Source organism: Haliotis rufescens, unplaced genomic scaffold, assembly GCF_023055435.1.
Source record: "Haliotis rufescens isolate VD_foot unplaced genomic scaffold, xgHalRufe1.0.p SCAF_17, whole genome shotgun sequence".
NCBI classification, from domain to species: domain Eukaryota; kingdom Metazoa; phylum Mollusca; class Gastropoda; order Lepetellida; family Haliotidae; genus Haliotis; species Haliotis rufescens.
This window is the reverse complement of record NW_025963857.1, coordinates 23,276,425-23,300,537: the sequence shown is the minus strand read 5'-3', so window position 1 is coordinate 23,300,537 and position 24,113 is coordinate 23,276,425. Positions and strand designations below refer to the sequence as shown.

The 24,113-nt window shown below is 39.2% G+C and overlaps 1 protein-coding gene across 1 annotated transcript; it reads right to left on the bottom strand.

Moving 5' to 3' along the window:
* Window positions 1–1,694: 1,694 nt before the first annotated feature.
* LOC124134021 (acetylcholine receptor subunit alpha-L1-like) lies at window positions 1,695–22,480 on the bottom strand. The gene is made up of 5 exons (XM_048397279.1): window positions 22,350–22,480; window positions 19,988–20,032; window positions 10,784–10,893; window positions 3,968–4,509; window positions 1,695–2,661 (listed from the first exon to the last, which is right to left on the bottom strand). Exons 1-5 carry the CDS (start codon window positions 22,467–22,469, stop codon window positions 2,210–2,212), a joined length of 1,269 nt encoding a protein of 422 aa, XP_048253236.1. The 5' UTR covers window positions 22,470–22,480; the 3' UTR covers window positions 1,695–2,209.
* Between the last annotated feature and the right edge of the window lie 1,633 nt (window positions 22,481–24,113).

Here is a 24,113-nt window from a genome sequence, read left to right as displayed (position 1 = left end):
TATGCATTTTACATGTCATGTCCTTAGTACTGTCACAGCGCGTGCATATTGGATATAATTGCAAATCTGTGCCGCCTGTGAGGAGATATATATATATATATATATATATATATATATATATATATATATATATATATACGCCCTATTTACATGGACGTATGCATTTTACATGTCCTTAGTACTGTCACAGCGCGTGCATATTGGATATAATTGCAAATCTGTGCCGCCTGTGAGGGTAGGACAAAATTTGAACGGTTATACTAGTTATGAACATAACAATTTTGGAGTATTAATAGCTTTTAAAGTCAAAGTAATGGTAAAATGGATAATGTAAAAAGCTGTTATGTTCATGAAATTGTAAGCAAGTAATTCAAATATTTATCACCTGAAATGATGAAATGCTTCCATGATCTCATGATGTTTAATCAGAACAAGAAAATGTTGCATTAAACCCTGCATTCTCGAAACTAATGACTGTTTAATCCGTAGACATAATCACGGGACTAAGAAGAATGACTTCCTAACAAATCGTCCGCTTTCAAACTCAGCCTCCTAAGTCAATTCATGAACACGAAACCCAGCGATCAATCCTTCGCATTCCCGTAAAAACAGTATTTGCTCTTTTAGACATTCTTTATTGGCTGTAAAAACGTTCAATTAAGATTTTGCGTGGACGTTAGAAACATTCAATAACACTTTTCAATGCAATTCATCAATCCAAGGTATTCAACCAGGGGTGGCCTTCTTTCAGAAGCAAACCTGAGTGGATCGACCTACATGACTTTCATAGATTTTATACAGAAACCTCAGAGATTGCTTTTATTCTGTCTAAGAGTTTGAAAGGGTCAAAGAAAAACACCTAAGGTACTGACAAGATGCTTTTTACTATGTAGATTCTTCACTGTGGTATCAGTGCTTTAACAAGATGATCTGTTTCTATCTATTGCCTTGATGTACCGGCATTGTTGATTTCAAATTGTATTGTTACAGATATTGGAGGAAGCAGTCGATACGTAATGAGATTCTCGAAAACAGAAAAATCCTACTTTTCTTTTCAAAGCTTGAAACATACACGTTTTTCGCAATTTGTTGAAATTGAAGACATTACAGAACCTTTGGCAGCTCTACAAGTCTATCGATGAAGTGAAATTGCAGTCGACGTGGCCTTTTGTATCTATACAATGTACGTCTCCTCTTAATGGTTCGGTTGCTTTAAGATCCTCTAAGATTAACCGTTTTTCACAAACATGCTTCAAACGATTGATTGATAGATGAGAAAACATTGTTTGGCAAGCAAGGAAGTTCTTGTAAACGAGTGACAATGATTCACTGTGAAAGTCCAATAAGTCCAATAAAAGAAATCAAATGTGTTTTTAAATTATCTTTTACAGAAACAGCTCTTGAAATCGTCGTAACCATAACTGGCAAACGTGTAACGCCATGATTACATATCAAGCGTGTGACGTTAACTTGCGAATATATATGTCGACATTATTACATTTATCAGTTCTATCAACATTATCAATGTTATAATTACTGTAAGGTTATATTTTCAATGTCATTAAAGCGATGTGTTATTTAGTAAGGATTGATTGATAACTGCATAAAAAAGCATACACATTTGTTGTCTAGATATAATAATTTTCTCACTAATGATGCAAAACAATCAACATTTAATCGAAAAGGTTGCTCAAATATGGTAAAATCAATATTATATATTTTATATTTCAATATCGAAATACCAAACTGAAATGTTACGTCGAACAAATATATTATCATGACAGTTTACCCGAGAAATGATAATGTCGAACAGTTGCATTGGTCACCTGGTCCTATTTTCGCCTGTGTATTTATCATCTTAAGCATGTGGCTATCACAAAACGTTCTTATTGTCTTATAGGCAGGAGCTTCAGTGGTGCCTGTGTTGAATCACTGACTACCTACGTTAGTGTGGTGTTTCCCCTTCTACCTCATTAATGGAACATCCAAAACATTATCAGATAGTCTTGAGACACTTCGGCTATGTACAGAAGAGGTCCAATACCGGTCCAATACCGGGAACATTCGGCCAGCACTTATTTAATTGGAGTCCTCATTCTTGAAAAAGGTCTGCCAGCACAAACCGCAGTCCTTCCGTCGTATTGAAACACAAACTCAAGTGTGAAATATTGCATGGAATAAAATTCAACAGAAGTATATCCAATAACAACTAGCTAACAAACAACGTTAATATTATACATGTTATTGTGTTTGTAACGATAAAGAACACCCAGAATAATGCACCGTCCAGGGACTTCCCAATGTCGTGCCATGAGATCTCGTGAGATTTCATCTCTTCAACCTCTTTAACGAGTCTTTGACATTCGTGTGGAAGAACTTTTTCACTATTATTGGGTTCACTTTCACCGTTTTCTTTGCACTTGCAGTCATTCATATCGTCTGTGTACCGCCTGTGCGTGTGTATGATTATTCCTTCATTCAGCTGTGCATCCGCTTCGATCATCTTATCGCGGATGACTGACCGTCGATGTTGACCACCAAGAATATACTTAACAGAAGCAGGGATTGGCGTCTTGGGATCCTTATGGTGAATATTCAGCACCATTCCCGCACATAACACTGACAATGTACTCATTGAAAGAAGGGAAGTCAAATATACAGCTGAAAATTAAAAAAAAATCATTACTTAATTTAACATTGAACGATGGTACAATGTACATCTGAATATTCAATATCCAATATTCAATATCCATTGACACAATTCTTGCAATAGCAACGTGAAGTGTTTCTGTTAATCTATATTCATTGCATGAATCATTAGAAGAAACATCAGTTCCGAATATATGCTTCCTGACTACCATTTGCAGAATATGCATTGCCATCAGCTTCATGACTACGGTTGGTTGGTTGGTTGGTTGTTTTACGCCGCACTCAGCGATATTCCAGCTATATGACGGCGGTCTATAGATAATCGAGTCTGGACCAGACAATCCAGTGATTAATATCATGAGCATCGATCCGCGCAATTGTGATCGATGACATGCATCAACCAAGTCAGCGAGCCTGACCACCCGATCCCGTTAGTCGCCTTTTGCGACAAGCATAGTCGCCTTTTACGGCAAGTATGGGTTGCTGAAGACCTAATCTACCCCGGATCTTCACGGGTCGACTACGGAGCAGAACTGATAAGGTCTAAGACGTCGCAATTCCCAGCAGCGTTACGTATGCACCAGGATCCGCTGGTCATGGGTTCGAATTCCAAATTCGCACAGATTATGACCCTTGAGTTGTTAGCACCAGAGCTGTACTCATAGGTTTCATTAACGTTATAAACTTCATTCAGTTTCCGGGTCAGAATTGTTCCTCTGTACCTCATGGTTAACGTTAGAGCTGGCTACCATGGGTATCTGGTCAGACTCTGTGAAAATGCCGACTCTGTGTCATCGTATCACGACGTTGTTGCACGTCGATCACGAATCAAGCATTTCCCCAGACAAAGACTATTTACAGGTCGCGATATGACTGGAGATGAGATGAAGAGAAATTGGGTTCAACGTTGCGTTCAAGAGATTGTTGCATTTTCATAGACGTGAACGCACGCTTGTGTGTGTCTGTCTGTCAGCTTGTACCAGCCGGGATTAATATCGGTTTTATCGTGCTAGCCCACTGAGATACCATGCTGTAGTTTAACATGGATACCCAACTCAGACACAGTATACCGACTCCGAGCGGACCTGTTCTTGTTTTTATCCCCTTTATGGCGAGCCCCAGGCATGGTAACAACAAGTACCAGATTTTAACGTCTTTTGGTATGACGCGGCCGCGTATCGAACCTTCGACTTCCCTCCGGCAGACGCTCTATCCACAAGACCACCGGGGTGGTCCATATGGCTTGAATATCGCACACATAACACAACAAACAAAGTGTAATTACAAAGGGTATAAAAATGTGTTGTTTTATACATACCCAGTAGTGACAAACTTTCCGAAGTCTTTGGCATAACGTCACTTATAATCCCCAAGTAGACAGTAAACGACAGCAGCACGGTGACGGCTAAAGCCATACGTTCTCCACAATCAGCAGGTAAAATGAATACCAGTACATTCAGCAGTGATAGCATTACCACGGGGATGATGGTATTCAATATGTAAAATGTCCTCTTTCTACGGAGGTGCACTTGGAACGTAACGCCAGTGTGTTCTGTCCCGTTACGGTACGTGGAGGGGTATGCATAGCGTTCTGCTTTCGTATTAGTGATATCCCATTCGCCATTTGGTAGCGTAGGTTCCAGGTGAATTTTATCATGACCTGGGTCCACCCGTAGAGTTCTGTTTGTATGCATCCAAGTCAAGAATCGAATATCACAAATTTGAGAGTCAAATGGGTATTTTCCTATATTAACTGCACAGCTGGTTTCAACGACAATACCGGGTTCCCAGACTATGAGGCCGTCACGATGAACGCTTATCAGCATGGCGTCATTCCCCAGTTCACGGTAATTTTGTGCTCTGAAATGATAAAGAACAAATACTGTATCAATTTAATTTATCAAAGTATGAAATTTGAAACCGCATATCACCGTGTTATTGGTTTTCGGACGCTAAAGAAACATTCGTAGTTTTCTAGGTAATCACAAGAACAACAGTAAAACACTCCCCTTTCTTAGTATGTAGAACGTATGTGACGTCACACCCCGATTAGCAATACACATGGTCGTCCGAAAACGTATGATGTCCGAAAACATATGATCCTACGTTATATATCATGTCCCAAACCACTTGTTTCTTTCTCAGTACTTTGGGTTATATAACATAGTACTTTGGGTTATATATTAAAATCAATGTATGCAAAGTTTAAGTTTTAATGGTCATTCTCCATGATAACTCCATGGATATTTGAACATTATATATTGGGATACAGCAATAGAAATGACGTGTTAATATGCATTGACGTACCAACACTGTGTCTTTTCTTAAAAGCACTTCATCCGATAATTACTGGTTATTGGTTACAAAGTCTGCATTATTTGGTAATTGTATGAAAACAAATACAGGTAAGTAAAGATATGTAATCATAAAAACGCGGGAGAGTTTATTTTTCTTCTTTTCGATGAACCCTGGTATTTACGTTTCTGAAGTTAAATTTATTTGCAATATCGTAATAGCACACTTGAGACACAGAATAGCAAATATGTGACATTATCATGTAGATACGTGATATGGGATGATGGATATTTGTATTGGATACATGAACACATAGTTTTCGTAAACTATATCAGGACATAATCCAGTTCAAATTACTTAGTTGACATTTGTGCTTGACGATCACGATATATACTGAGAGGCACAAATAACGCATACTCAAATTTAAGTTTCAATAATTTTTTACTGAAATGAAATATACAAATGACAGTCAATACAAATGACTAATTTAAGATTACACTGATGAATTTCATGAACAGTTACTGTGTGACAAAGAATTAATGTCTATGAAAATGATGTCAAAGGCGAGTGGTGTCAATAACGAGTGTGTCCTCCTTGTGCAGCAATGCACGCTTGAAGCCGGCGAGGCATTGAGAGACACAGTCGACGAATTGCAGCCTGAGGGTAACGTCTCCAATGATGCAGAAGAGCTTGAGTCAGTTGTGGAACCGTCTGTGGAGGATTTTGTTGACGTCGGACACGGCGGCCAAGTTCATCCCACAAATGTTCTATAGGGTTCAAATCTGGGGACCTTGAAGGCCCGTCCAACACATTAACGTTGTTCTGTTGCAAGAAGGCATCTGTTATCCTGGCAGTGTGAGGCCTTGCATTGTCATGTTGAAAGACATGGCGACGTAAACCACGTTGAGTCAGTAATGGCAGCAGAACAGGCTGTAGAACGTTGTCGATGTAACGTCTGGCATTAAGGTTCCCCTTAATAACAACAAGATCCGAGCGGAAATTTGCATTGATTGCTACCCAAACCATAACACCTCCACCTCCAAACCGATCACGTTCAATAACACATGGTTGTGTAAATCGTTCATGTTGGCGTCGGTATACACGTAAACGTCCATCAGGGTAGCTGACTGTGACACGTGTTTCATCAGAAAAAACAACTTGTCTCCAATCTCTACCACCGAGATTACCTCCACGAGATGCACATCGCTGCCTTGCTAGCCTGTGTGCCTGAGTCAAGATTTGTCCACGGTAGTATCGTCGACACCTCAAATTCCTGGCAGACGTGAAGCAATTTCTGAGGTGGCTGTTAACGATTTGACGATCTTTGTCTCTGTGACGTCACAGGCGGTGCACCTGGTCGAGGACGGTCCCTAACGCTGCCTGTGGTTCTCAACCGCTCATGTAATCTCGATATTGTCGTTTCATGGCAATGGAAATGAGCAGCAACTTGTTCTTGGGTACGACCAGCATTCAACGTCCCCATTGCTTCATTACGCTGATCTTGCGTTAACATTGGCATTGTGTAGGCAAGTGATGGCAAAATGTCATGGTGTGCATTTATAGGGCCTCCCTTTGAGGTTTGCACGTGCATCATGCCTTTCACAAAATGTGCATCGATAGCAGCATTCCCAGTGGTGTGTTGCGTTTTGGTGATTGGCTTCGTTTCCAGAAACAGTTTTTGTTTGCAACCCATACGACATGTTTACAGTAATAACCAACAATGGACAGTGTCAACAAGGTAAAATGTAAACGGACCTCATATGTTCTTAACAAATTATATCTTAAAATTGAGTATGCGTTTCTAATGCCTCTCAGTATATACATTTTTTTTATGTAACGACTGAGTTTTACGAAGTTGAGAAAAGTGATATTTACATTGCAGTGAACAGAACACTTGATATTTCACTGCTGACAACATACACTGTAACACTTTGACGGAACTATTGTGATACAAGAGTTACCTCCCCCGCAAATTGACTCCTTTTGTCGTTAGTGTCTGGGCGGTAAACAAGCTGTTATCTTCCTTTTAACGTTAATTTTACATTGGCAAGGTGAAATAATATAGTGACAGATGGTTATTTATGAAGATAATATCACTTCTTGCCGTTTGTGATTCTCTCGAAACTGTTTCGTTATAAACCATAAAATTTATCATTTAACTCGTCAATCGAGACTGTTAGTTTCGCAGGCTCCATTTTCGTTACTAGAACAGCGTGTATTCTTTCGCTTCCAACAGCGATCTTGTAGATTTCAAGAATATTTTTTGTTGAAGTTGATTTTATATTAATCATATCTAAATGTACGATAAAGACCATTCAGATGACGTGACCTTAAATATTTTTATTTTTTTTGTTTATATTTGTTAGATGTCGCAAACCCGAAACTACTTTTTAAGACGCAAATAAAAGGGTTGGTGAACCGTCTCTTTGTGTTAGGTAGGGAGAATATGCGTTTCAAGGTTTTACATTAGTAACGAAACAATGTCATGTTCCGGTAGACAACTACACAGAAGGTACATGTATATAATAAATAGGATATTCCATGCGTCTCTCGTGAGATATCATGTTTCTCTCATCTCGTGACGGGGGAAAATGAAATATTTACACACGTGAAGTAATGTTTCCCCTCTCCCCCCACCATCCCCAGTCACTCGATGAGAAAAACTTGATATTTCACCCGACACGTGAAATATTTTTTATACCTATATATACTACATACTGACAAGGACACTATATATGTATATGCCAACGCATAAAGGAGCTATGTATGCAAACTGTATGGACAAAGAAGTTATATATATATATCAACTGTACGAACAAGGAAGTTATATATGTCAACAGACAAAGAAGTTATATATGTCAACAGACAAGGAAGTTATATATGTCAACTGTATGAACAATGAAGTTATATCTTAGAGCCATAAAGGCCAATGTCATGTGGAGTCTGTTTTAAGAAAAGTGATGAAAACACATAATATTATGCATGTTAATGAACTTTTTTTTACCGATAAATTCCTAGACATTAACGCATTCTCACAGCAGAGACATAAATGTTGTTATAAAAAAAACATTCAAAAAAGGAAATAAACTTATGTTTTTAATTTGTGTAAGGGGGGAAAGGGCCAATGCCGGTATTTTGGCCCTTTTTTACCCTCAGGCATTTGCATGGGATTTAATATGTGAGCTTGATAAACTACTACTGCAAAACAGTTTCACTATTCTTGAAATCGATGAACTCTGGTATCTAAATTCCAATATTCTAACCTTATGAGCAATATCGAAATGGGACACTAATTCCCATGAGCGTTATATAGGAGTATGAAGTGGAATAAGACCCGGAAGTGCCATCAAAGTGGTATACTCTTTAGGTCCGCTTGGTACGCATCTGGGTTTTCCTCCTTCGACAAGCTAATAAGCCGTGATGTAACTGAAATACTGCCAATTGGAATTAATTAAATTATGTAAAATAATAAATTTATGAAAATATTTCATAATGTTAATTCCAACTCGATCCTTCATTTGAAGGAGAAAGCAATATTGAACCGTCGCTGTATACGTCTATACCCCGACACAGTAATACTGAAGAGACACAAGCTATCCAAGACTATTGAAAGTATTATGTCCATAACAATTGATGATTACCAATCTCTGGAATGATTTTAGATATGGTAATACTTATCAGTTATTCCTATATGTAAATGAAAACAGTTACTTGCTACACAAGCAAAAAATTATTTTGTGTACGTGTTGTGTATCCAGTTGTGGAACGTGCACAAATAAAAATAATATTTTTTCATAAAATGACGTCGTTATTCTCTAACATGGCATGACATATAAATGGCATCATAGTAAATCGGTATCCTAAGATGCAATTATGTGAGCAAATCCTTGGCTTCGTCGCATCCATGTTTATGACAGTGGAGCTTTCCGTGACTCTACATAGTGTAGATTGGTCATATTAATGGCTCACAGATGCAATTACGGCCATGAATTATTATCCACTGGACGTAATGTGGTTACTTCCATAACAAGACCATCCAGGAGGACGACAATGCAGTCAGGACAAACGGAAGAAACGACCCAGTGGTCAAGAGACGGTAATTATACAATGGTCTTCGTGGTGGTCGAGACCATTAACTGGCCAATTCATTGCAGCGGTTATTGGTGGTCACTTTGACCACAATATACAAGGCCAGCCATTATATACTTGCGGCACAAGCGAAGGCAATTTACACAGTGTATTATTTACCGTTTTTATCCGGTAGTAATTTTCTTCGTATGAACTGTTTCGTAATCTATTGAGATGGCGTGTGCCAAAATACCAGACATTTTACAAATCAGTTGACTCATGTCTTTGCTCTGCGATTGTTTCGCTCAGTTATCCGGACTCCATGTCCGGCAATAAATGGCAAGTAATTCATTTCAATTACAGTTAATGGACACCATTACGATTCTATTTACATATAACACTATGACGGCATTTCATATCGTTTTCAGTGGAATATTATTTTGATATGCGACCAATTATTAAGTAATTTATATCGACGTGCATGGGAATTTTATCCAAATCACCCTTCAGCGTTGTATAAGAAGTGTCAGGAAAGTGTCCTTTGATCTAAGACTAGACTGTATGTCTAATGAACTTATAGATTCAATAGTACCTGATAATCAATTAAGCTTCCAAATTACGCCTACCGAAGAGACACCCGCCTGCTCTTACACGTTTAAACCGTTGGTAGTAACATTGCGTTTATAGAAACATAATTCATTTGAAACTGTCACAGATTCTGTACACACTTTATCGCGATGTACAATATATTACATTCGAACCCCGTTGTCCAGAACTCGGATGTGTCGAATCCGGTCCCGACAAACTCTTACTATATTCGTCACTTTTAAAATGGGATGTGTCGAACTGGATGTGTCAAATTCGCGGTGATCTTGAACTCAATTCACACACACACACACACACACACACACACACACACACACACACACACACACACACACACACACACACACACACACACACACACACACACACCTGCATGTAGGTCGCTTTATAAGTGTATTAATCTTCAACGCGACCCCAGTTCATCTCATCAGACCTGACCTCTGACGCGCCTTTGTGTATGGAGAAAACGTGTAAGCGTAAGTAAGTCAAATGTAACGAGAAACACGGGGTTTGATCAATTACTTAAGTTTCTATTTGTTTCAGTGACAAATAGAGATGACAACACGACGCGATATTTCACTTGCGTTGTTTATGCTTGAAATGTTCCACATTCCACTTGGTCCGGCTGACAAGAAGGTATTGTTATTGACCACTTTGCGTTTTACCTTTATTTCGGCTTGTTCTATTAGATTCATGCAATCCTATGTAAAGATACATGTTGCAACGCTATGATTCATGCAATCCTATGTAAAGTTACATGCTGCAACGCTATGATTCATGCAATCCTATGTAGTGTTACATGTTGCAACGCTATGATTCATGCAATCCTATGTAAAGTTACATGCTGCAACGCTATGATTCATGCAATCCTATGTAAAGTTACATGCTGCAACGCTATGATTCATGCAATCCTATGTAAAGCTACATGTTGCAATGCTATGATTCATGAAATCCTATGAAAAGTTACATGTTGCAAGGCTATGATTCGTGACAGGCGGTAAGGTAAAGTTAAAGTTTTGATGTTTATAGCAAAATGTGACAAATATTACTTTTATAATACATGTTTAATATATGAATCAGTAATGACAATGCAAAACGTGATGTAATTTTGCGTTGCATCGATACATTGGTGTGTCGTGACGCCCTAAGTTACAAACATACTTACGTGTTCTCCACAAATAAATCTGGAAGCCAGACCTCCCTCTGGAACACAATGACTTCATCAATGCCACCGTAGTCAGTCTCGTTCCAGGTAAGGAACTGGTCTTGCCATTCCTGCAAGTAAACGAGGGTAGATGCAAAACAACGCAGGCACAAATATAGGATTCCCGTGAATTAGCCCCAATCAGTAAAAGTCGACTGTACGATTACAACTACATAATGATACAGTAAACTACGGTTATAACGAACACGCTTATAACGAACTTAATTTTAGTTCCGGCCATTTGATGCATATATGCTGTATATGTGTTTATAACGAACTACGGTTGTAAGGAACTAAAATTAGTGGTCCCTTTGAGTTCGTTATAACCGTAGTTTACTGTAGTTTGTTTATGAATCACTATCAAGTAGTGATGACACCAGGTGTTCGCGAAATATAAGCTTCCTGACACACCGGTGCAAATGCAAAGGCTAGTCAACTGTTCACCTGAAAAAACACCGGAACATATCATGGCACAAATTGAATCGGACATCATTCTTGTCACTGATGCGTCAAATTTGGAAACATCCTCCACATTTCTACCATAATACTTCTACAAGCATTATAGAGACCTTGAATATTGTAACCATGATCAAACAGATTCTGAGCAAGAGTTGTTTGACGCTCTTTGATATTTGGTAGATAGAGCATGCTCGATTGTACCTCAAAAGTTGTGCAATGTAGACACCAAAGGTTTCTGCTCCTGTAATATTGAATAGATTAATTTGTATTCATTGGCCATTGGTATCGAATGAGAACAAATAGAGAACAACGTGAAGGTGTTTTTGTGTGTAGAGATAATGTCCTTACCAAACTTAAACACCAGCAAAGGAGATATTCTCGATGGTCACCAGGTATATTTGCATTCGTAATTAAGGCTACATGATGCTTTTCTCACTAACGTCTCCCTTATAATTGTAATTATTTATTTGTTTTTCATTTCTTTTGTACAGCTTAAACTATTTTAAGTTTTATCCGAATACAAGTGACAGGTTACATCTCTTTATTGTTTCAACTGGAACAGGTGTAAGTAAAATGGTGAGTGAGTGAGTGAGTTGGGTTTAACACCGTTTTGAACAGTATTACAGTTATATCACGGCGTGTCAGCTTGATTAGGGAGGAAAGCCCGATGTGATGCAGGTTTCAAACGTTTACCACTTTGGTGAAACCCACGAGCACGGGTATGGTGCTAACAAACCTAGACACATAATCGGGGCGAATAATAGGTACGCAACCCTGCACAGCGAACTGCGGCACCTTAGACGACTGGGCCACCAGTGCCCCCACAAGTAACATACATGTGGGTTATTAGTGCTATAGTTACAAAGTTTTCAAACTATTCATAAATGCCACAGCGAGACATAATAACTCAACTCATCTATCAGGTTTAGGAGCTGAAAAAAATATTCAGAACATAACGGATTGACAAACAGAAGTCTATCCTTGAGTTAAAACTAATTCCATTTCTGTCATTCTAGGGGTGTCTGGCTAAACCTTGATATCATGATTCCAATTTTAGATTTATTGTTGAGAAGGCTCATTGCTATCTCACTCCTCCGCCGTACTGGATAACACCGGAATTCTCCTGCTGAACGTTTCTCTCAAGTAGCAGAAATATTAAGAAAATTACAATTGCGCCTCGCTTTCGAGAGAGAGTCGTACATCACGCAGAGACACCGTCTTGCACATAAATCAAAGAGTCTGGTGCAGCTTGCGGAGAGTCCTCCCAAATGTTTCCCATAAACAAGTTTTTGTCCTCGCTATTATTTCGCTGGTCGATGGTAACTGTCTCGGATAACAGACATTGTGCCTTCTAATACTTTATACCTTGAACTGGCATGTTTTAATCGAATTAGACATGTGATAGATTTCCTTCGCAAACTGATGTGCGCATAGAATAGGATATTCCTGAGTGATTGCTTACGAATAATATGATCACGATTTAAGATGGATAAGATGCTAAAAGAGCAATACAAAAGTGACACTGTTGAAACGTATATATTTCGACCATGCAATACACTCACTTGTATTAGTTATAGGCGATTGATATACATATACATTTTTTTAATGTGATTGACAGTTTGAAGAGCATTTTGACAAAGATTTACTTTGTTTGTCATGAAGATAAAAGGATTGTCACATGTTGACCAAAACTTATCACACTGGTTCATATAAATGGGAATTAAACCTTTGGCTTTTTAAAAACATAATAATAAAAAACAAACAAATGTAGACGTATATGATTATATGTTTCAGTGTCATTTAGAGGTTTTTGACCAAACCTCGTTTCTTATGGTAAAGACAGCAGGAACATATGGGGGAAAATTGAATTGAACAATTAGACATTCTATTGCAAAAAATCGGCCTTTTCTACTTATTTCAGCTTTCATAAAAACTTTTTTGTGACTACGAATTATTCATTTCCGTTTCACCAAAACGCATTTTCATCGTACATGTACCTCGTTCTTTATCGAAATTACCACCCGTAAAATTTAATGACTGCTATGTTGTCGTCTATGTATCGACGCTTCAATTCTAATATACCATGTAAAGCCGTGTTTATCAGGAAACTAATGAAGTCAAAATTGTTCTACACAATCACCATAACGACAAAACGATGTTGTCGACCATAACAGTGAACTGGAGGCGCGGTAAATCCTGTTCAGAACTGTCAATTATAACAAGTTGATATTGTGGAAGGATTCGAATGAGACTTGCCAAAATAATGTTCCTTTGTTCCCAACCAGCCAAAGCCTGGCCTTGAGATCTAGATTACACTCGTTTGTCGATTCCATTAAAAGACACATACATAGTATACAATGTATGTCGTGGACAAAACCTTAGATGCGTCATTAGCCGAGTTTTTGAGCAAGGAATAAACATCCTTTCACTGACGCAAAACAGTAAACACTCTGGACCACCGGCAAGATAGAATTGTCTTGGGGGCGGGTACATGTTCACGAATTTCGATCTAAAACTTTACTCGAGGACAGTACCAATTTGCATAGAGAACAGTTGACAGTTATTGACTTTTGCAAAGGGGACTATATATCCATGGTGCCAAGGGCGGAGGAAGGCATTAATTGGGGGGCGGCTAAAGGAGGAAACTGAAGAGACGTGACTAAAACAATAACTAAAGTCCGTCCTCAGTCTCCCCAGGGAGCATGGGACTGTCTGTTATAATTCGAGGATGGGAACTGAAGACTTTGTGGAGGAGTCCTCGGGAAAGGTCCTTACAATCAATAGTTTCCAGGGGATACGTCTGTTGGTTGAAGATCTTATTGTGCCTAGCCAGTTAGCGATTAAGTAATTCTGTTTGGCCTGTGTGTAATGTGGGTGAATTTGTAACAAGTTGTTTGTCTTATGAATAGAGTCAACACGCTCCAAGCTGGGCGGATTTGTCTTCTTGAAAGTCACAATTCTCCTTCAAACTGAATTTCTGGCTTACCCTTCCGATCGATTAAGTAGTTCTATTAACAGTTGTCATCTCTGGCATCAAGACTTGTCGAGTCAACCTTCCCATGACAACTGATTTTAATACCGTTATATTTATGTCCTTTATGTCGAGCAATATTCCAGCAGCTTCAGATCCAGACTTTGGTGTCCAGATTTCACAACTTTTGAGGTTTCCACACGTTCATACGTTTCAAGGATTTCAGAAATTTTATGGTAAACATATCGAGGAAATTTCCAAATTTGACGTATCGGTAACAAAAATATATCCCTATTTTGACTTGTATCTTTTGTTTCCGTGTGTTGTTTCAGGGGTACAATTGACTTGCCACTGCATGTGTTTGTGACGGGTGGCCCCGGTTTGGCAAGTTGCGCTCGCCTTTCCGCGAACGCCTCGTATTAATATATACTGATTCACAGACGCAGGCTCATGATATAGTTGAAATCGTATAATGGTCTTTGCTTTTTGAATATATTTCTTTTAATTTTGGAAATGTTTTTGACGGTTTTTTTTAATTTAACTTGTCACAATATCTGCACACCGCTCAAGGTGGGATCTATTTTTGTCTATCTTGGTTTTCACGAGCACAGTACTAAACTATATGTTTCCAAATCAGTTTACTGTTGTATTAAAACGTCAGTGGCAAGGGGATATACATCTTCGAATACATGCCGACAGAAAAGAGTCGGTATGATCAAGAGTCGATACTAGTATATCAATATGATCAACAAAACACATCATAATTGAATGATGTATTCCTATTTCGGACAATGTCTGGCAATGTCAATCATCAAGACAAGTAAAATATTCTGCATTGATGTTCCTTAAAGACAATGTATTATACGGCCAAAGGGAAACAAATAAAAAAAATAAGATTTAAAAAGTAGGACACCGTTTATCTGAAAGAGCTAAACTGATTGATTCAACTAACGGCACTCAGGATAATGTATGCTAATGATGATAGTTGGCTGAACACTGGCCTCTCATTGTAATTACTGGGATCAAGGAGCAATCTTAAGTTCAGTTCGAGCATAGCTTCTAAACGAATGGGCTGAATAAACACAGAGAACCATCTTCACTTAGTTATGTACAATGATGATACTGGGGAAGTGGAATTTGTGGCTCTTGAGATATTTGGCACTCAGTATGAAAAGTCATTTTTGGGATCTGCTCTATATATTTTATTTGATAGCTATAGAAAATAATGTTCAATTGTTTGGCTATTATGTAAGCTTGCCTTTTCCCAAAAGATCAATTACCGCCTGCACGGTCTAGTGGTAGAGCGTCCGCCCGGTGAGCGGAAGGTCCGGGGTTCGTTCTCAGGCCGCGTCATACCAAAAGACGTTAAAAGATGGTACTCACGCACGCACGCACGCACGCACGCACGCACGCACGCACGCACACACTTGCATGGACGCCGCTATATAAGTGCAATAATCTTGGACGCGACGTTAAACCCCATTTCACCTCACCTCACCCAAAAGATCATTTACGTGAAAAATCCGGAATATGTCTTGCCATTGCAACCACACTGCCTGTTTGTTGTTTAACGCTGCACACAACAACATGATGGAGACTCGGTCCTGTAAATAATCTAGTCTGGACTAGAAACAAACAGTGGTTGATATCATGAGCAACGATATGGGGGTCCGATGACACGTATGTAACCAAGTCAAAGAGCTTGACCACCCGGTCCCTGTAGTCGTATCATAGGACACAGACTGGGTCATACTTCCCACCGCTTCATGCAGTGTGATTTGAAGAACATAAAATAATTTTATCAGGGAGAAGATTCGTGTTGGTTAATCATGACAACGTGAACACTGATTGGATGTGTGTTTCGGTGAGACTATGACACATGTCTGGAATTACTTTCTTTCATGGCATTATCGACCCCGTTTGGTTTCAGGCGATTCTGCAAAGATTTCAAAGAGTCTCATACGACTCTTGCTCAAAAGTTGTTTGAACAGAGTTATTTCACGCAAGACTTCACTAAAGCTTTCGAAACGGTTATAGTAGACTTCATTTTGATTTAAAACATGTTTTTTTTTCAGGTGAACATTTTCAGGATACGCTCACCTTTTCGTCACTATTTGATAGCGCTATATAAACACAAAGTCGGAATCGTACAATGGACTCTGTGTGTAGCAGAGATTTCATATAAATATGGAAAGGGTTTTGTCGTTTTTATTTACAAAATACATACAGAATACGTGCAAAACGTTACGCCTTTGCCCTGTCTGATTTACAGATAATCTTTTAGAAATAGATAAGTATTAATGGTTGGACGCTACATGTATCATCCCATCCCATATATAACATTTGTTACATTTGACCACTTTCTAAATGGCATTGTGTATTCCGTGTGTGTGTGTGTGTGTGTGTGTGTGTGTGTGTGTGTGTGTGTGTTTGTGTGTGTGTTTGTGTGTGTGTGTGTGTGTGAGAGAGAGAGAGAGAGAGAGAGAGAGAGAGAGAGAGAGAGAGAGAGAGAGAGAGAGAGAGAGAGCTTGTACTAGTCCGGACAAATGCCGATTTCATAGTGCTAGCCCACTGAGATATCATGCCGCAGTGTAACATGAATACCCCACTCAGACACAGTATACTGACTCCGAGCCGACAATCCTTGTTTATCCCCTTTATGCCGAGCGTCAGGCAGGGTAACAACAAGTACCATCTCTTAACACATTTCGTATGACGCGGTCGGGGATCGTATTCCAGACCTTCCGCCTCTCCGGGCAGACGCTCTACCACTTGACCAAGGAGGCGGTTGCTTGTCACAGGAGCCGACTTGGAGCCGTGTTATCATGTTTCGTTGGCGTTGAACTTTGATCTTAATTTCAGAGAATGGAATGCCTCGTCCAGACTCGTCACTATCACCACGGACCACGAAGGCTATTCCTGCTTTAACTTTTCCAGAACTGAATCCAGTTATTTACAGGCCGGCTTAATATTTGGTTGGTTGGTTGGTTGGTTTGTTGTTTAACGCCGCACTCAGCAATATTCCAGCTATATGACGGCGGTCTGTAGATAATCGAGTCTGGACCAGACAATGCAGTGATTAATATCATGAGCATCGATCCACGCAATTGGGAAACGATGACATGCATCAACCAAGTCAGCGAGCCTGACCACCCGATCCCGTTAGTCGCCTTTTACGACAAGCATAGTCGCCTTTTACAGCAAGCATGGGTTGCTGAAGACCTATTCTACCCCGGGTCTTCACGGCTCCGGCTTCATATTGCTGAATGCGGCGTTATACATCAAACACATAAAAAATGGACATGAGAAATAAAACTATACATATCCATAAGCAATACTAAGTACACATATCTACATTGGACACTGTTCAGTGGAATAACTATACAGTAAACTACGGTTATAACGTACTCAAAGGGACTACTATTTTTAGTTCGTTATAACCGTAGTTCGTTATAAGCATATATACAACATAACTACAGCGAATAGTCGGGACTAAAAAGTTAGTTCGTTATATCCGTCAGTTCGTTATAAGCGTGTTCGTTATAACCGTAGTTTACTGTATTTTGCTGCACAATATCTTCCTTCGCTAAGGCACGCTCAATCCGTAAATGTATATGGAGCTCAATTACATGCCACGTTAAATGATTAGAGTCTTCGTTTAGTGATCGGTTGAAAGGACTAGCTGTGAATGTATTGACTGTGACTGTTAGCGTGGTTATGTGCAATAACTGCGTCAGTGTATGGCTTCATTACAGAAGAACTAAAGCAGAAGAAACTAACAGCAATGTCAAGTGGAAGAAATCATTCACAACAAACAAACACATAATGATATATTGTATCATATACTATTTAATGATGAATTGCTATATGTATTTCAAAATAAAAAAAATCTTTCCCTCAGTGTATTAATTATTCACACGGCAACTATTTTCCTCGTCAAACAGAGTTGTCACTCCATTGTGTACTTCTACTGTCGACATTGTATGGATGGTATTATGTTTCACACTTGAGGGAGAAATACATGACAAATAAAACTGTTTTTTAGACAAAATTAAAGTGGTAAGCGTCTAGGATCGCCATAACCTCGGGTTTCCCTCCTTCGAAAAAACGGTTCAATGTAGCATTATATTCAACTCACGCACTCATCCCCGTTGTCAAAAAAGTGTTTATCTTATCTCGTAGACCGCCCCCGTGGGTAGAGCGTCCGCCTGGAGAGCGGAAGGGCCGGGGTTCCATCCCCGGCCGCGTCATACAAAAAAAACGTTAAAAGATGGTACTTCTTGTTACCCTGTCTGGTGCACGGCATATAAGGGGCTAAAACAAGGATTGGTCAGTATACTTTGTCTGAGTGGAGTATTCGTGTTAAACTGCGGCATGGTATCTCAGTGGGCTGGCACAATACATCGGTATCAGTCCGGACAAGTACAAGCAGCCACACACACACACACACACACACACACACACACGTGCATGCACGTCGCTATATAAGTGCAATAATCTTGGACGCGACATTAAACCCAATATTTACTTCACCTCTTATTTTGTAACCAGACCAATATTCCATTTTCACTCGTGACTGCACCACTCGTGGACGTATCTACTTTGTCAGGTCCCTCGATGGCCAAAACAAGCCAAATATTCTCTTTGTGAGATACAAAATAATGAAATATATATGAAATTGATATAATAATACATGGGATTCACATGTACAGAATGTGTTTCCAAACATCAAAGAAACAGTTTTCTTTATACTTCCGTTTCATTTGTTACGGACATGTCGTGGATCTTACGCAATTGTTTGATGGATAGACACGCATCAGTGGAATTACTCTTGTATTTTGAAATGTGAATATTACACATCGCTACTCGGAGACATTAATGGAACAGCCCAAAAGCTCAATATAGGATGAAACAAACTTCTGAAGTTGTTATACAAACCCCCACCCCCCGAAAAGATCATTTTGAAAACTATCATAATGATTCCTAAAGCTGATGGTGCGCCAGAGCGGTCGAGTACAAGTATGCCAAGTTGACTATCTTTCATTGACCTTTACACGATTTGTGCGCTAGCAATGCCGTTTGTTGTCAGCGTAAAACATGACGATTATAGATGTTATTTGTACTGATTTTTGCTGTGAATTTCCTAAAAAGTTGATTTTTTCGATTGAAACGTTCCCCGCTCCAAACCTACTAAAAGTAAGATTTTTTATGTTCCATTTTAATGCTCCCCAAGTTATACCTGATGTTTGCTGTTTTATTACGTTGTAGCAATAAGGAAGTATGAGAAAAGTTATATTTTTTCATATTTACATGTCCTTGATTCGACTCTTGCTGACAAGTCGTCAGTAAATAGTCGAAAACGTTTTATAGAGGGCATGTAGGGGACACATTTGACGCATCAGTGACAAAAATGACCTATTTTGACTTGCACCATGTTCCCGTGTTTGTTAAGGTGATCAACAAACTGGCACATGCGATTGTTTGCGTCGGGTGCCACCGGTGGGGTAGGATACGGTCACCTATTCGCGAACACCTGGGGTCATCTCTATTTGATTGTGATTCAAGAATACAATCATGCTTATGGTATAGCTGGAATGGTACAGTTGACTATGTTTTTAGTTCCGATTTCTTATGATTATGGAAATGTGTTTATTCGGTTATATTTAAAAAAAAATGCAAACACGATGTATGCATGAATAGTGCCAAAATGGTGGAAATGTGGAAATCATACTTACTATTTTTAACCAACCACTTGCTGTGAGCACTTGATTTTTCATATCCTGAAAGTATAAGGGGAAAGGTACATTCATGAAATGATTTAAATATTGTTAAAAGCTTTTTATATAATCAAATTACTTTGCAACCAATATGACATAAAATGTATTTATTAGTAACATAGCAAGGGATAATTTTAAAATTGGTCGCATGCATGATATTTCTTACCAGATGAGTTAGTGAGTGAGTGAGTATGGTTTGACGCCGCTTTTAGCAACATTCCAGCAATATCACGGCGGGGGAACACCAGAAATTGGCCTCTAAAATTGTACCCATGTCAGTTATCGAACCCTGGTCTTCGGCGTGACGAGCGAACGCTTTAACCACTAGGCTACCCGACCGCCCAGATGAACACAGATGAAACTGATGTTTCGGTACAGGTACAATTCAAATACCATGATACCCCGTTAATCTGCATGGTACCACTCACAGTTAAGCTGTCCGGATTAACATCTGTCCGGATTAGAGAATCACAAGTAATGTCCCTTTAATTATAATTACACGTTCTCAACCCACAGAAAGCGGGACTACCGGATTAAGATGTCCGGATTAACGAGGTTTCCTGTATTCAAAATACTGAAAATGACCGCAGATCTGTATTCAGGGTAATGAACTTTTAATGATATATTTATTTTAAAAACCTATTACATTACTAACATGACAATTGAAAACAAAAAGGAGGTAACTGTACATTCTATTGCACTAGGCGCGCTTATATATTGCGGCAAATTCAAACATGACTACTGAGGCATATACGGAAACCATTCCCTTTGTTAGCAGTTTTTCATAAAGTATAGGGGCGGTCGGGTAGCCTAGTGGTTAAAGCGTTCGCTCGTCACGCTGAAGACCCGGGTTCGATTCCCGACATGGGTACAATGTGTGAAGCCCATTTCTGGTGTCCCCCGCCGTGATATTGCTGGAATATTGCTAAAAGCGGCGTAAAACCATACTCGCTCATAACGTATAAGTAATAGTATTTAACTTTTTAGAATATTAAACCTCTCATGGATTACACAATCACCTGAAGGGAAACATAAATTTCTATAAGAATATTTTGAGTGAATAGATAAATATGTTCGTCATAACGTTACTCTCAATATGTAACGGGCTGTGACATTCTATTGATGGCGTCATACAGGGATATGACATCACGCAACGGTATCAGTCTCCTTCACTTTTATCGTAGAGCGATAGGCGTATGATCGTAAAATTGGAAATATCTCACTTTTATTTTAAAATGTAACGCCAAATCTCTACCGTTTGTCTTACCGAAAGAATTTAAATATGTCTTGAAGCACGACAGTAGCGCAGTAGCCGAGTGGACACAAAGCCATACCAGCAAACACCCTCAACATACAATATATAGAATGAAAGGATTCATGTACATACCGTACACTTCCATATAAAGGTCAGTTAATGCCATATACTTATACTATCTAGGTTATTGGTGACAAATTGTGCTCTTGAGGAAATTAAAATGATACGGTCAAAAGATTATCGCGTCAGCTCCTCACGAGACCAGGAGCAGGAAATTATTGTCCATGTTGACATTATGAAGATGATGAGGAGAACGATATCATCACTGATCCATTTTGAAAATAAAAACAATAATCCCACGCAGTATCACCAACGGACTCAGAAATATCTCGTCCATATTTGTAATCTGAAATTATGATCATCAACAAAAGGGTCCCTGGCCATTGGCATCTAAATCATAAACGGTAAGGGACATAAGAGCGTCATACGACTCTTGCTCAGAATGTTTACAAATTACAAGGTTACAACATTCAAGGTCTCAGTAAAGCTTTCAAAAAGTTTTATGGTAAAAATGTGGAGGACATTTCCAAGTTTGACGCATCAGTGACAAAAATGATATCAGATGCAATTCCCCATTTTGACTTGTACCATATGTGCCCAAGTTTTTTTTTCAGGTGAACAATTGACTTGCCTTTGCATGGGTTTGTGACGGGTGCCCCCGGTGGGGCAGGATTCGCGAACACCTGGTATCATTACTTTTTGATAGTGATTCATAAACACATGCTCATTATATAGTCGGAATTGTACAATCGAGATTGTTATTGGATATGGAAAGGGTTTGTTCGCTTTATTAACATGCATAGACTGATTCTTCCTATATTGCGCTGTTCGCAAATGCAAGCTGATAAAGATGATTGGATTTAGTGACGTCTTTTTTGAAGGATGTCGAATTATCAGCTATGACAGAAACGATTTAATGTAATGTCAAAATACAGGCAGAGAAAGCTGGTTTCTATGAATTACCAATCTGATAGCCATTAATCAGAGACAAGATGCCAAGCTTACCAATTCGTGGATCATAATGAGAAAAAAGTCCATATGAACTTGTGCTGATTCGCTTTGGTTATGAACAGGCACAATTCCACGACTATAATTTGAGAATAAATCCCTCCTGAGTCGTACCATATCCTGTGCTGTCGCCGTGGAACCTGTTAAAGAGACAGAAAGGGACATTAGAATCGGAAAGGTACACGAACGCTTTCCAAGGGCATAAGTAGCTTCATAAATCGCACCCATGCGCTGTCCTAAACTGTACGATTAGCTTCCTGATGTTATGTTGGGTTACTTAATATATTTGTGAAATGTGTTTTTTTAATAAAACCTGTTTTCTTAAATTGAGGTTTATGTTGTGTTATCGCTCCATGTACTGATTCTAGGGGATCGGTTTCGATAAGACCTGTTTTAGAAATCCCAAGGTGTTTTATCTTGTAACATACTGCATTAGCTAATTTTGTATAAATTTGGAATTCGAAGTATGGCCATGTAGTTTTCATTTTAAGTGAACGATACCTTCTGGCGTGTGTGGGGTGAGTGTTGGGGCGTGAAGGAGAGAGGATAAGTATTTTCTTATTTGCGGTGTGACTGATGAAGAGTATCTAATGCCCAGATACTTGTATTTCATGTGGAATGTCAAATGTCAGTATTTCCCTGCGTCCATACTCAATAACACCTGCTTATGGGTGAAAATGTTTTGTGAAATTATTAAATATTAACATTATCAGTAATGTTTCCTCGCACTGAGTCTTTCATTTTGGGGGACACGGGTGGCCCAGTCGTCTAAGGCGCCGCGAGTCGCTGTGCAGAGTTGCGTCCCTTGGGCACGCCAGAAACCTATGATTGTGGGTTCGAATCCCGGTTCGCCCCAGTTATGTTTCTAGGTTTGTCAGCACCATACCCGTGCTCGTGGGTTTCACCGAAGTGGTAAACGTCTGAGACCTGCATCACGTCGGGTTTTCTTCCACATTAAGCTGACACGCCGTGATATAACTGTAATACTGTTAAAAGCGGCGTTAAACCCAACTCACTCACTCACTTTCATTTTGCTTGAATTCTCAAATAACGTCGGTCTGGAATGCTATCATGTCAAATGCTTCCGTGATCCCGCACTGGTAGACAAATCGACATATCAGTTGCTCTGATAAATATTAGTTATACATATTATGCATAATAGATGCGGTATCCATTTCGCAAATTCGGAATTGATAAAAATATTAACGAAAAAGTATTCATACGCTGTCCACAAGGTTTCTGGGTTTCAAATCTCACGTGACAACCTTTTTCATCCAGTCAGAATGTAGCACACTCCCATTCATTTTGCCATGTTATGTGACTCCAGAGTTAAAAATAGTGAAGCTGTTTTACGGTGGCCTGTAAATAATCTTATCCGGCAAACCTTTGACGTAGGTATGATCATCAGGTATGATCAGCGATACCACCAAGCCTGATAATAATTTGTCGGCTTATACCACACGCATGAGCTACAAGGAGGGCTGATTGATCAGTACTAAGCTGCACGTAGAAGGAAATTCGTAATAGTGGAATCTTATGTTGTGGACATAGAGGTATATCCACAAAAACTTGGGTCAAATGAGGAGATTGTTTCGCTGTTGCAAGTCAGTGAAATAAGCAGAGGTCTATGAACTTTGGAGAAGGGCACGCTTGAAGAACGTACCGTCGTCAGATTGCAGATTGTTGTCTGACACTAAAGACAAGCAATAACGAATGGGGTCTGTTTCAATGTCAATTGAGCGATATGTAGCATAAATTGTT